At 32.7% G+C, this 14,498-nt stretch overlaps 1 protein-coding gene across 5 annotated transcripts in view; it reads left to right on the top strand.

Moving 5' to 3' along the window:
• Positions 1-14,498, top strand: part of GABRA5 (gamma-aminobutyric acid type A receptor subunit alpha5) — a 110,365-nt gene that overhangs the window by 54,336 nt on the left and 41,531 nt on the right. For all 5 annotated transcript variants that reach the window (XM_074300318.1, XM_074300316.1, XM_074300315.1 and 2 more), the window contains exon 6: positions 10,840-10,922. In XM_074300318.1, the coding sequence (XP_074156419.1) occupies positions 10,840-10,922 (83 nt within the window). The remainder of the gene's footprint in view (positions 1-10,839; positions 10,923-14,498) is intronic.

Here is a 14,498-nt window from a genome sequence, read left to right as displayed (position 1 = left end):
GACTGCTGCTATATTATATAACTTTAGATCAGGTACACCTAGACTACCTTCATCTGACTTTTTTTTTTCATTAATTCCCTTGAAATTCTTGACCTTTTATTCTGCCATATGAATTTTATTGTTATTTTTTCTAGGTCATTAAAATAGTTTCTTGGGAGTCTGATTGGTATAGCACTAAATAAATAGATTAGTTTGGGGAGTATTGTCATCTTTATTTATTCACTCGGCCTATCCATGAGCATTGAATGTCTTTCCAATTATTTAAATCTGACTTTATTTTTGTGACAAGTGTTTTGTAATTTTGTTCATATAATTCCTGACTTTTCTTTGGTAGATGGATTCCCAAATATTTTATACTCTCAACATTTTTTTGGAATGGAATTTCTCTTTGTATCTCTTACTGTTGCATTTTGTTGGTGATGTATAAAAATGCTGAGGATTTATGTGAATTTATTTTGTATCCAGAAAGCTGTGAATTATTTCTAATAAGTTTTTAATTAGAATCTCTGGGGTGTTGTAAGTATACTATCATATCATCTGCAAAGAGTGACAGTTTGATTTCCTCATTACCTACTCTTATTCCTTTAATCTCTTTCTTGACCCTTATTGCCGAGGCTAGCATTTCTAATACAATATTGAATAGTAATGGTGGTAGTGGGCAACCTTGTTTCACTCCTGATCTTACTGGGAAAAGTTCCAGTTTATCTCCATTACATATTATGCTTACTGAGGGTCTTAAATATATGATCCTGATTATTCTAAGGAATAGTCCATTTATTCCTATACTCTCAAGTGTTTTTAGTAGGAATGGATGTTGGATTTTATCAAATGCTTTTTCTGCATCTATTGAGATGATCATATGTTTTTATTAATTTGATTATTAATATGGTCAATTATACTAATAGTTTTCCTAATATTAAACCAGCCCTGCATTCCTGGTATAATTCCTACTTGATCATAGTGTATTATCCTGGGGATGATTTTCTGAAGTCTTTTTGCTAATATCTTATTTAAGATTTTGGCATCAATATTCATTAAGGAAATTGGTCTATAATTTTCTTTCTCAGTTTTCGATCTCCCTGATTTAGGTATTAGTACCATGTCTGTGTCTTAAAAGGAGTTTCATTCTTTATGTTAAAATAAACAAGCACATCTGTCTCATTAGTATGAAAATTTGTTTTCATCTTTAATAAATGGTAAAAATTATATGTATTCCATAGAATTGTTTTAAAATAAATTTCTTTATGATTCATATTCATTAAATGTTTAATTTGTTTACCGATTTTATATACCTATATACCAGCCATCATGTAAAAATATCTTAGGCAAAAACAAGTTGCAAATGAAAAATAAAATTAAGAAGCCTTCATGTATAGAATTCCTGTTTTGGTGTCAGGAATACTTCAATACATTTCCTGGCTCACACACTCACAACATCTTTGACCCTGAATAAGTCACATTCTTCATGTCTCAGTTTCATCATTTTTAAAATAAAGATGATAAAATTACCTACTATAGATGATAATGTTGCAAGGTTTAAAAGAGGCGATATATGTAAAACAGTTCTTTTTTTTTTGGCAAGATAATTGAGGTTAAATGATTGCCCAGGATCACACAGCTAGGAAGAAGAATTTGAGGCTGAGTTTAAACTTGGATCCTACTGATTTCAGGGCTGGGGTTCTATCCACTGTGCTTTCTAGCTGCCTCTATGTAAAACACTTTGTAAGCCTCAAAGTACCTTATGAATGTTAGCTATAATTGTTATTTCAAGATTCAAGAGCATCTTTAGTTCTGAGAAAAGAACACTGTACAATGGAAAGAACAACTGGTTAAAGAAATTTGGTTTCAAGCTCCAGTTATAGTATTTTTTCACTATGCAACCAATGAATGTTTCTAAGCTTCAATTTTCCTGCATATAATGTTTATACTTTCTACTTCATAGAGTTGTTGGGAAAACACTTTGTAAATGTGAAAGCACTAAGTAAATGAAATATGATCATAAAAGTATTTAAATTTGTGCTAGATGCCTCATCCAATTATAATTTGATTAAAAAAACCATCCCTATTGAGGTTTTACCTTTCTAGACTTATGAATCTTGGTTTGAAAAATAAAAAGTTGGGGGCAGATAGGTGATGCAGTAGATCGAGCACCACCCTTGGAGTCAAGAGGACCAGAGTTCAATTCTGATCTCAAATACTTGTCATTTTCTAGTTTTGTGATCCTAGGTGAACCATTTCACCCCAACTGTCTTGCAAAAACAAAACAAAAAACAAAACCAAAACAATCCTCTCTCATACAGAAAAACTCTTCCCCTTATGCAAAACTGTCCCTTCCATGTTCAAATTGAGGCACCAAAGTACTTGCATAGAGTGTTAGGCCTGAAGTCAGAAAGACCTAACTTAATGTCTGAGATATTAATAGGTGTATGACTAGGAAAATCATTTAATCTATTTGCCTCTGTTTCCCCAAGTACAAAATGTAAAAACAAACAAACAAAAACCAACCTCATGGTTATTGTGATAATCAAATGAGATAATATTTTAAAGTACTTTTCATAATGCCTGTTACATGGCATATGCTTTATAAGGGTTTTCTGCATAAAAGTTCATAATAATGTAAGTAATCCTAGCCTACATTGATGTAATACTTTTACAGTTTTCAATGTGATTTGACATAATACAATTTAATCCTCAGAAAAGAAAAGTGGAAAAAAAAAACAATTATCACTAACACCATCCTTTGGATCTATAGAAATGTTGAGGCATATAAATATCATGTATTTTTTTCAAGATTTATAGTTATATTCTATACCTAGTTCATAAGAGTAGTAATTAGAAAAACAGTCTAATTTATAATCCACTGTACTATTTTTTGTAACAGTAGATTATTGTTCCAGAGCTCTGTCTTCCTCCATTGTCTTCAAATATTTCTCTCTTCATATCAGAAATAATTAAAAGCTTTCACATGAAAAAAAATCAGTGGGAATAGACTAAGAAAAAAAATGGCCAAATAAGAAAAAAGTCACATATTTAAAAAATATTAGTGTTAAAATTCTTATACCCAGAACACAAAAATATAAAACCTAGAGACACTCCTCAATAGATAAGTGATCAAAGGATATGAACAAAACCTTAAACAAATTGTAAAAAATAACTTACCATTTGAAAATGTTTCAAATCATTAAAAAAGTAAGAGAAACACAAAGCAAGTAATGCAAATAAAAAAATATGGAAAGAGTCAATGTTGACAATGAGGAGCCCAACACTTTTATGACACTACAAATTGGCCCAACTTTCTCTATAGCAAATTTAAAATATACAAGAAAATTTCTGGGGGCAGAGCCAAGATAGTGGAGAGGATACATGTTTCTTTCGTGTTCTACATCCCTCAAACTGCTTAGCAAATCCAGTCTCTGAATTAGTTCTAGACTAGCAGAACCCGTGAATATTGGTGCAACAAATTACCAGCAGAAGATAATTTCAAAGCTCTCCTGAAAAGATCTGTCTCAATAAGATGGAAGCAGACCAGGCACAAACAGGCTGAGCCCAAATGCCAAGTGCAGGCAGCACAGTCCCTGGGCAGTGAGGGCTATGCACACCAGAGATTCTATGGGGAGGAATCTACAGCAGTGTTGGCTACTCTGCCCTGGTTGCAAGTCAGTAGATCAGAAGAGAAGTTATAAAACATCAAACACAAAAGATAAATAGTGAACCCCAAATCACCAGAATTTCATGGGATCTGGCCATGCCCACCTAGCACTGGAAGTCAGCCAGCACTAATCCAGGTCAGCTGCTGCAGCTTGTAGAGTAAGTTTGGACAATTTCCCTTGCCCTAAAAGCAGGTTTCAACTTTTAAAAAAATGAGTAAAAAAAGCAAAACAAACTCTGACCATAGATTTATAGTTTTTATAGTGAAAGAAAAGAAAAGATTTCAAACCCTGAGGAGACTAAAAGCATATCGCCTCCAGATGAAGCCACAAAAATGATATAACCTGGTCCCCATCATGCAAGGTTCTCCTAGAAACAATTTAAAAAGATCTTAAAAGAGAGCTAGAAGAAAAATGGGAAAAAGAAATAAAAATTTGCAAGAGGGTTTGTAAAAGGCAACACAGAAACTATATGAAGAAAATTCACTACAAAATAGACTTAATGAAATGGGAAAATATATAACTCATTAAAAGATAGATTTGACAAAATGGAAAAAGAAAACAACTTCCTGAAAATATAGAATTTGTGAAATGGAAAAAAATCCAAAGAACAAAACAGTTCATTTTAAAATTCAATACGACAAATACAAAAAGAAGTTAAAAAGTAAATGAAGAAAATAATTCACTAAAAATCAGAACTGAACAAATGGAAATGAATGACTCAATGAGACATCAAGAATCAGTCAAGCAAAACCAAAGAAATGAAAAAAAATAGAAGAAAATGTAAAATACCTACTTGGGAAAACAACTGACCTGCAAAATAGATCTAGGAGAGAAAAGCTAAGTATTATTGAACTTCCTGAAAACCATGATTAAAAAAAAGAATGTAGGCATTATTTTTAAGTAAACCATCAAAGAGTACTGCCCTGAAGTCATAGAATCAGAAGGTAAAATCACCATTAAAAGAATTCATCAAACACCTCCTGAAAGAGACCCCAAAATTAAAACTCCAAAAAACAAGCAGCCAGAAAAAAAAAATCCAAATACTGAGGAGCTGTAATAAGAATTACCCAGTATTTAGCAGGTTCCAGTTTAAAGGATCAAAGGGCCTGGAATCTGATATTCTGAAAGGCAAAAGAACTTGAAATGCAGCTAAACTGAGCATTTTCTTTCAGAGAAGAAGATGGACATTCAACAAAACATGTGAATTCAATTTATTTCTGATAAAAAGACCAGAGCTAAACAAAAAATGTGACCATCAAATATAGAACTCAAGAGAAGCATAGAAAGGTCAAAAGGAAAGAACTCTTGAGAACTGGATTTCTATTATGGGTATACATAGAGAGTGCATGTATAATTTGATTTTATTGTTATAATATGTGATAACCATGTTAGCACCCTGGATACCTTAGAATCAGCCAGAGTCGGGACAAGCAAAAGTCCTTAGTCTTTATTCTTGGTCTTTAGGAGTAGAAGTGAAGGGAATGGACACAGGATCTCTGCCATCTCTTCTCTTCTCTTCTATCTCCAAAATGAGTCTGGCTTGTCTTACTGCACCCTCTAATCCTTCCCACAATTCTCTATATACAACAAATGATTGGGCCAACACAGAATAGTGGGGAAGGGCCATTTTCCAAGCATAGCATATTGTTCAATCAGTAATTAGCCTTAAGTGCTCTGTTGTCTGATCTCAGTGCATCAACTCAAAGTTTCAGCCCTTTACATCATAATATAAAAAAAAAAAAAGAAATTAGAGGTAAAAATGGGATTGTACTGGAAAAAGTGGAAAGTGCAGGTAAAATGAGGGAACTTACATCTCATGAAGAGGCAAAGAAAATTTATTATAATTGAGGAAAAGAAAAGAGGGGGATAAAGATTGTGTGAATCTTATTCTCATCAGATTTGGCTTATTGGAGAATAGATGAATAAATTATAGTATATGAATGTTATGAAATATTATTGTTCTGTAAGAAATGACCAGCAGGATGATTTCAGAGAGGCCTGGAGAGACCTACCTGAACTGATGCTAAGTGAAATGAGCAGAACCAAGAGCATTATATATGGCAACAACAAGATTATAAGATGATTAGTTCTGATGGATGTAGCTCTCTTCAACAATGAGATGATTCAAACCAATTCCAAATGTTCATTTATGAAAAGAGCCATCTACACCCAGACAGAGGACTATGGGGACTGAATGTAGTTCACGATATAGCATTTTCACTCTTTTTCATTATTGCTTGCTTGCATTTTATTTTGCTGCTTCTTTTTTTTTTTTAATTGGTTTGATTTGATTTGATTTTTCTTGTGCAGAACAATAATTGTATAAATATGTATGCATACATTAGATTTAACATATATTTCTACCATGTTTAATACCAAAAAAGAAAATGTCTGTAATTAATTCAAGTAGAGATTATTTTATTGAATGTATTTTTATTCTCAGTTACAAGAATAGTGCCACTCATTCATAGTGGACACTTAAAAATTGCTGATTGATTGACTAAATGGCCAACGACTGCCATTTTGTTCCAAAGATATCAAAGACAGAAAAACAATGTCCAACATATACCAACATATTTATATCCACACTGTTTTTTTTGTTTGCTTGTTTGTTTGTTTGTTTGGTTGGTTGGGGTTTTTTTTGGAAAAATTGAAGAAAAATTGATTTTGGGGGAATGGAGGAAAAGTAAAAAAAACAAAACAAAAACCTTCTGGTAAATCAATGTCATGGATTATTATTGTATAAGAGGTCATTCATATAGAAATTCAGAGATTTATAGGGGAATTTGAATAAATTGATGCAGATCAAAATTTATATATATATATATATATATATACACACATATTCACCTGTACATATGTATATACAAACAGATACATATACATTCATGGACTACAGCAAAATGAATAAAAAAATCATAAAAATCAAATGATGAAACATATTAAAAAGAATCTCTAGGACAAATAATGAAATAGTTCTCCTTTCTGGCCTAAAACAAAAACAAACAAATAAATAAAAATAAAGAACTCATAGGACAGAATAGAAGTAGTACTGGTAGAATTAACTTTTCTTTTAATTGTTTCTTTCACTGGACAGAGTTTAATTTGGAAGTGATAGAATGTTTTGTTTTGGTTGGGTTTTTCTTTTAGAAATTAAATGTAAAAACAAAAATAGCATTTTTTTAAAAAATAGAAAATATATATGTACATATATCTATATATATATGTCATTATATATAGATATATCTATATATATAACTAATCATGTCTCACATCTCTAAGTGCTTAAATGCTGGAACTCTGTTCTAATTTCATATAGTAAATACATTTAGTTATAAAGAAGTCATGAAATGCAAACAGCAAAGGTTTTGTGTGTAGATTGCTCATTCTCACACATACAGCACATTCACATTTAGATATAAGATTCTAACTTGGAATGAGCAATTTGAGAATCTACCCTGCAGCAAAACTTATGCTACCATTAGAATCCTACTGTATGTTTAAATTCAAAACTTCTACTGTTAACTTATTGCATTTATTTTCCTTTATTTTTGAAAACAAAGGAAAGGAAATTTTAAAAAAGCATAAACCAACATAACTTTTTTTAATGAAAATTCATTTTTTATATATAGAATTCTTTGGAGAAATCACAATCAAATTTATATTATCAACTCTTATGTACACTGGAAATTTGTTGGAAAATGATCTATGTCAACACAGAATTTGGTAGTTAAGATGGAACAAGAAAATTTATTAAGGAAGAATCAAAGAGCTGGTGGAACTATGACCTTTGTCAATCATATTTCATAAAGTTTTGCTATTCAAAATATATAGGCAACAAATGAAAAATGTTAAGACCAAAAACCAAGAACTATTCCCAAACAGAAAAAAGGTCAAAAATATGAATGTATAATTCTCAAAAGAATTAAAAATAGTAGATAATCCTGTGAGAGTGTTCCAAAGTCCTCAAAATATGATTGATATGAATCAAAATAATCTTGAGATTTTACCAGAGTCCCACATAATTGACAAGATAATAAATATGGGAATAGTTAATGTGGGAGGGGATGGATATAGTCCCATATATGTATACTTGATAGAGCTGTCAGTGAATTATCCATTCTAGGAAGGAATTTGGATTTGTAATAATAAAGCATCAAAATAGTTATATCTACAGACAAAGAAATACTATTGCTAAGCATGTATACCAAGCAAATCAATGGTAAAAGGAAAGTGCCCAGATTTTTATATCAGGAGCTAAAGTCCATGTCAATCAACTCTGGTATGACTAAAGAGACTGTAATACAAGTGTTGCAAGAAAAAAATGAATATGAGGATTCTGAGAAGATATTGGAATAGGTTGGAAAGTTTTAAGCTCTCTAGATTTCCCCCACAAATAGAACAAAATTTCACCTCAGTGTGAACATAGACTGGTGAAAAATCTAGATGATTTGGCAAAGAACTAGGATCCTGCTGGTACTGCCAAAGAAGATATATAGAAATATCCAAGGCCAAGTGAAATGCAAACACTTCCAGGTTCACTTTGTTGAAATACGAATTGGGAGTCCTGCAACTATCTAAGTTTGGCTGGAGCTAGTGAAGCAGGAACCACAAAAACTTTCACTTCCTTGATTGTTTTTAGAGTCAGGGTCTGAGTCAGGGTAGGCTGAGCCAATCTCGCCTGATTAGGAACACCAGAGCCAACTGGGCTGAGAGCTGCCCTGGATGAGAAGGAATAAGCACACCAGTGAGTACAAAGACACTAGGGAAGGAATACTGCTGGCTTCAGGCACTTGCAGGATGGTGTAGCTCTTGGTTTGGGGCTCTAGGTCAGAGAGGAGAGCTGAAGTGGAGCTAGAGCCACTACCCTCTAACCCCAAGATTAGAGGTGCTTACACTAATAGCTTTTATTAAACAAACAAACAAAAAGACAAAAAACCAGGAACTGACAGAAGAAAGAACCCAAGCATAGAAACACTACAGGGATAGAGAAGACCCAGTTCATCTTCAGAGGAGGATACTTGTAATGGGCCAGAAATCTGGAGAAATGTACTTGAAAAAAGGATTTTTACAACAAGTTGTTAACTCAGTGGAATTGATAAAACAATGGTTATCTAGTTTAGCATGTAAGTTCTCTAGTTCAGTATGATTGATTTAATCTTACAGCAAATAATGTTTCCCTAGGGATATAATAATTGGTTTGGTACATACTTGGTATATACTCAGATTTAATTGTAATAGAGTATATAAACTAGGTACAAACTCATCCACAGCAGAGAAGACTTGACCAGTCTCATGGTGGCTCTCCTGCCTCCTGTATTCCTCCACTAAGAAAACCAAGGCCCATCTGAAGGTCCCCTAGAAAGCTAGCCCAGGAGATCATTAGATACTTCAACAACAGTACTGTATGATGATCAATTCTGATGGACGTGGCCCTCTCCAACAATGAGATGAACCAAATCAGTTCCAATAGAGTAGTAATGAACTGAACCAGCTACACCCAGCGAAAGAACTCTGGGAGATGACTATGAACCACTACATAGAATTTCCAATCCCTCTAACTTTGTCCTCCTGCATTTTGGATTTCCTTTACAGGCTAAATGTACACTATTTCAAAGTCCGATTCTTTTTGTTCAGAAAAATGACTGTTTGGCCATGTATAGATATATTGTATTTAATTTATACTCTAACATATTTAACATGTGTTGGTCGACCTGCCATCTGGGGTGGGGGAGGGAAAGGAGGGGAAAAGTCAAAAAAAAAAAAAAAAAGCTAGCCCATTAGCCCATCCCCAGACAAAGGAAACAGACTGTAAAGGAGACAATAAAGACTTTAGACTTCATCCCTGGCTATTCTTGTAGTGATTATTCTGCATCTAGGTTAATCTGAAGGCTCTCAGAAAGCTAACCAGAACATTACATATACTGAAGTTAAAAAAAAAAATCTACCTCAAAGAGTAAAATAAAATGGCTCCCTGCCCAGAAATTTATAGAAAAACTCAAAAAAATGTAAAAATCAAATAAGAGACATTGAGGCAATAAACAAACAAACAAACAAACAAACAAATAAATAAATATTTTAAAAATCTAAGAAAAACAAGATTTTGAAAAAAAAAGTTAATCAAATAAAAAAGGAGATACAGAGTCTCAAAGATGAAAATAACACTTTGAAAATTAAAATTGAGCAAGGAGAAGTCAGTGAAGCTATAAGAGACCAGGAAATAATAAAACAGGTTATAAAGAATGAAAAAAAAAATAGAACAAAATGTGAAACACCTTATAACAAAAATGACAGATCTGGAGAACAGATCAAGAGGAAATATAGGAATAATTGGAATGCCTGAAAGTTGTGACCAAAAAGAAAACCTTGGAACAATAATGAAGGAAATAATCCAAAAAAAAAAATTGTCCTGGAGTGATAGAACATGAGGGACAAGTAGAAATAAAATTCAAAAATCCAACAATCATCATCTCAACAAGATTCTTTGTGGAAAACATATAGGAATACCATTGTCAAATTCTGAAACCTCCAGATCAAATAAACCATTTTGTAGGAAACAAGAAAAAAAAAAAGGACATGCTCGAGCTGCAATTAGGATTGTACAGGGACTTATTGCAGCCAGAATTAAAGACCACAGGTCCCTGGAATCATATCTATCAACAACCAAAAGAACTGGGCTTGTGACCAGAAAATATTCATTGGAGAGATTATCAGAGGAAAAGCACTAACATTAAAGGAAGTAGATAGAATTTAAGGTGGGTATTGAAGGAGTCCAGAGAAGAAACAAGGAGGAAATTAGGGAGAGACAGGGGAGACAGCCAGGAGAAAAAAAAAAAAAAAAAAAAAAAAAAAAATATATATATATATATATATATATATATATACATTTAAAAAAAGATTATTATCATCTTACTTTACAGACAAGGTAACTGAGGTTAAATGATTTGTCCAAAGTCACACTATTAGTTGATGATGCAAGTGTAAATTAGGTCTTCTGATCCTAATTTCTCAAGTTCACCAGACTTCCAAGTATATAAGGTATTACCACCAAATCATTTGGAAAATCTTGGTTAAAGATAATTACTATGGAAGTTGTGAGATAATGAACATTAATTATCATACTGTAAAACCAGAGAGAATAATTCCCAAACATTATTTGGTAATTAAATAGTATTTTCATTTTTTTTAGATTGACCATCTCTGCTGAATGTCCCATGCAACTTGAAGATTTCCCAATGGATGCACATGCTTGTCCTCTGAAATTTGGAAGCTGTAAGTTCTTTTTGCAAGTAAAAACTATGGCTGTAATCTCAGTAGGTTTCCTAGATCATTCAGGTGGATGTGATTTTTTTTTACATTAAATATGGTAGAAGATAATAAGAACACTCTCCAGCAAATTTACTCACTTACACTTTGTTCTTCATATATTTGTGATCATTTATTTATCCAAAACACATTTGGCTGAGTTCCTAAATGTACAAGACAATGTATCTTAAATCTGCCTAGTACTTTGAAAAAATGCTTTCCTACAACTCTGTGTTACAATAACCTGAAAAGATGGAGAAGAGAGATCACCCTCATTTTATAAAAGACAACTGGTTAAATAATTCACTTCAATTCACTAAGACTTCAGGTTTTAAGTTCAATGGTCTTTCTATTTCACCATGCTGCTTTTAAATATTTTAATACTAAAACAATGAGAGATATAAAATAGTTTGGAGCAGACCTGTAGCATCACTCTGAGTCTGGAGGCCACCTCTTATTTCAGAAACAATATAAGTACCTTGGTACTTTGTGGGAATTTAGGGTTTTTTTTGTTATTGTTATTGCTATTATTACTATTTTGTAATGTTTTAGTAGGCTTGCACACCGAGGAAGTTGATTTCAGGTTCTTCTTCATGGAAGTCTGTTAAACCTTATATGGAATTAAAAACTCAAAACTACTCTTGAGATCATCTTTGCCTGCCTTGCATTTTCTATAGTCATTTTCTATAGATCTGGGCATTATTATAGATTTTTAAAATCAACAACTAGAGTTGAACCTAAATAGACATTTTTCAGGTTTAAGTACTTATTCAATGACAACCAATATTTGTCAACCAATATATGAAATTCATCACAGATAAAGGAGAGGGCATCATTAATTAAATTAACAGATGTGTATTAAATATTTATATGGAAATGACTCTACCAGATATGAGGAATGGGAGAGGCTTTACATATATGATTTTACTGCTATGAGGACTTCATAACAAAAATGCTATCAATAAAGATTAGTGATTTCTTTAGTTCATAGCTCTAGTGAATTGTTGAGACAGGGAGAAGTTAAGTGATTTATTGAAGTCACTCAGCCACTATGAGTAAGAGAGGCAAGCTTGAACTCTGGTTTTCCTGAATCCAAGACCCTCTCTCCAACCATTATACCACACTGCTATTTTAAGGAATACAAAGGTTTTGCTGTTGTATAGATTTATCAATCTTTCAAGTGTTTATATTCTCCTATGGATGGAGGAAAGAGAAAATGCATAGGTCAGTTATGTATGGTCAAGTATAAAACCAGATGAAGAGAATTAGAAGCAAATGAAAGAATCAGACAAACTCCTGTAAGACAAATTGAAAAACAACACTTCTATCTCAGAACATGCTTCATAAAGGAGGTATAGGTAAGTACAGCCTTGTTAGAGTAGATTATGTGCAAAACTGGGTTTAAACATAATCTGTCAAAATAAAATGGGAAAGTACAATGTGCAAAATAAAGTTCTAGATATGATACAATGGTAAGATTTGAGGAAGAAAAAAAAATATATTTTCACCTATAAAGGGATTGATTAGGGAAAGGCTCTTTTTTTTCTAACTAATCTTTTTTAGGCCTGCCTTTTCCCCTACTCTAAGGCTACCTGTGACTTAGTCTCATTGTTAGAAAATTTCTCCTTATTTGGAAATTGTCATAACCTTACATCAAGTGGGAGTGGTTGGTTGTGAATGTTATAATTTAATTTGGAATTTTCTAAAATATGACAAAAAAAGAGTTAGATATATTCACTGGTATCATGTAGGAGGCTTTGGACTTGGATCAGGACATATAGGATATATTCTTAGTTGTATTGATACCTTACTTTAAATTTAGAGAGTCTATAACACCACAGTAATATGTCTCCAGGCAATTATTTAACAATGATAACAGAACTATTTGGAAGTAACATTCAGTGTTAGTAATAATGTTTTGCTACCACATTTTAACTTTAATTGTATATAAAATGTGCTCCAAAATTTTTATGAGAAATTTCTCATTGTTCTATATATTAGGATATTTTAATAATTTAATAATTAAGATTATTAAGAATAAAATAGAAATCTCTGATCCATTGAAAAAATATAGTTATATTTCAGTGTATTTCTTTGAAAAACTTTGTAAGTAGTAATATCTTAGAACTTTATTATATAAATAAATATAGATAATTTAAAGTTTTGAAAATAGATAATAAGGTTAAAGGCAAGGATTGATTTGCAATAAGAAAGAGGAATTAAAGCAATGATTCTTATATATTATGATTCCTTATAATCATAGAAAAGGACATTTAAATTATTGAGACATCAGAGAGTAACTAATGGGATATCTGTGGTTTATGGCAAAATTTACAAATAAATTATCTCTGGCCACTTCTTTATGATAGAATATTAAAGTATATGAGAAAACTGAGGCAAACAGGATAAAGTGACTTCCCCAAAGGCACATAACTAATAAGTGTCTGAAACTGGATTTGTACTCAGACCTTCCTGACACCAGGCAAAGCATTCTGTTTCCTTTGCTGCCTATGTTTTAAATCTGAAGGCCTCAAAAAAGTTTTTTTTTGTTTTAATATTTTATTACTTTATGTTCCCACATTACTAAATTCTAGATTGACTCATCTTATTCTAATTCAGGAGTTAGTCACCATTTTTCTGTGTGTGTATGTGTTAAATTTCTTACAATCTGGTGCAGCCTGTGGATCCCTTCTCAGAATAAAAGGTTTAAATGCATTAAGTGCACATAAATCTAAAGGAAATAATTTATTTTAAAATATAATTATCATAATAGTTTTAAGCTTTAAGTTTATGTCAGGTAAAAACCCTAATTTTATTGTTTCTTAGGGTAACCTCCATCCAATCTCTGCATAGCAAATTTGTAGACAACCCATAAATCATAATATGTTCATATCTCTTGATTTTGCCTGTAGAAGCACTATGGAATTTTGAATAATCAAAAAAATTCTTACTCCTGTGTTTTAGAATAGATGTGTGTAACATGCCCTCCTGGCAGTAACAATTACTAGTCTGTCCTAGGCCCAACAGAGTACCTTTGACCACTGACCTTTGCAGTGTCAACTCTACCTGGCTCGCCTCCTCTGAGGCCTTCAAAGGTCTCTGGCCACAATTTCTTGAATGGTAGTTTAATAACCGGTAGTGCACTCAAGAACAGCCACATGTAATCTTAAAAGCCTTTATTATACCTACTCACATAATGCCCTGACTTGATGCCCTGACTTTTTAGTTCCCTAGTGAACATCTGGTCTGAAGATCCATGTGTTCACTACCAAACTTCTTACCTCCCTTGGCTATCCATCAGCTTGGTTCGGCTTGGCTATCCCAGGCTAGGGAGCCAGGTTAAAGAGAGCGACTGCTGTCTGCAGTGGGCTTATAAGGGGCCTGTGAACTCATACACACAGCCAACCGAGAAAGCCATCACCCATTACAAAGCTATCTCAATATGTCCAGGATCCCACCCACAGGGCAGTGCTATATCCACAGAGAATACTTCTGGGCCACTCAAATCTCCTGTTGCACTGTGCCCTCCCATTTAAAGGACCC

This window comes from Sminthopsis crassicaudata, chromosome 3 (genome assembly GCF_048593235.1).
Source record: "Sminthopsis crassicaudata isolate SCR6 chromosome 3, ASM4859323v1, whole genome shotgun sequence".
NCBI lineage: Eukaryota > Metazoa > Chordata > Mammalia > Dasyuromorphia > Dasyuridae > Sminthopsis > Sminthopsis crassicaudata.
Note: the sequence above shows the minus strand (reverse complement) of the source record. Positions and strands in the feature narration are given on the sequence as shown.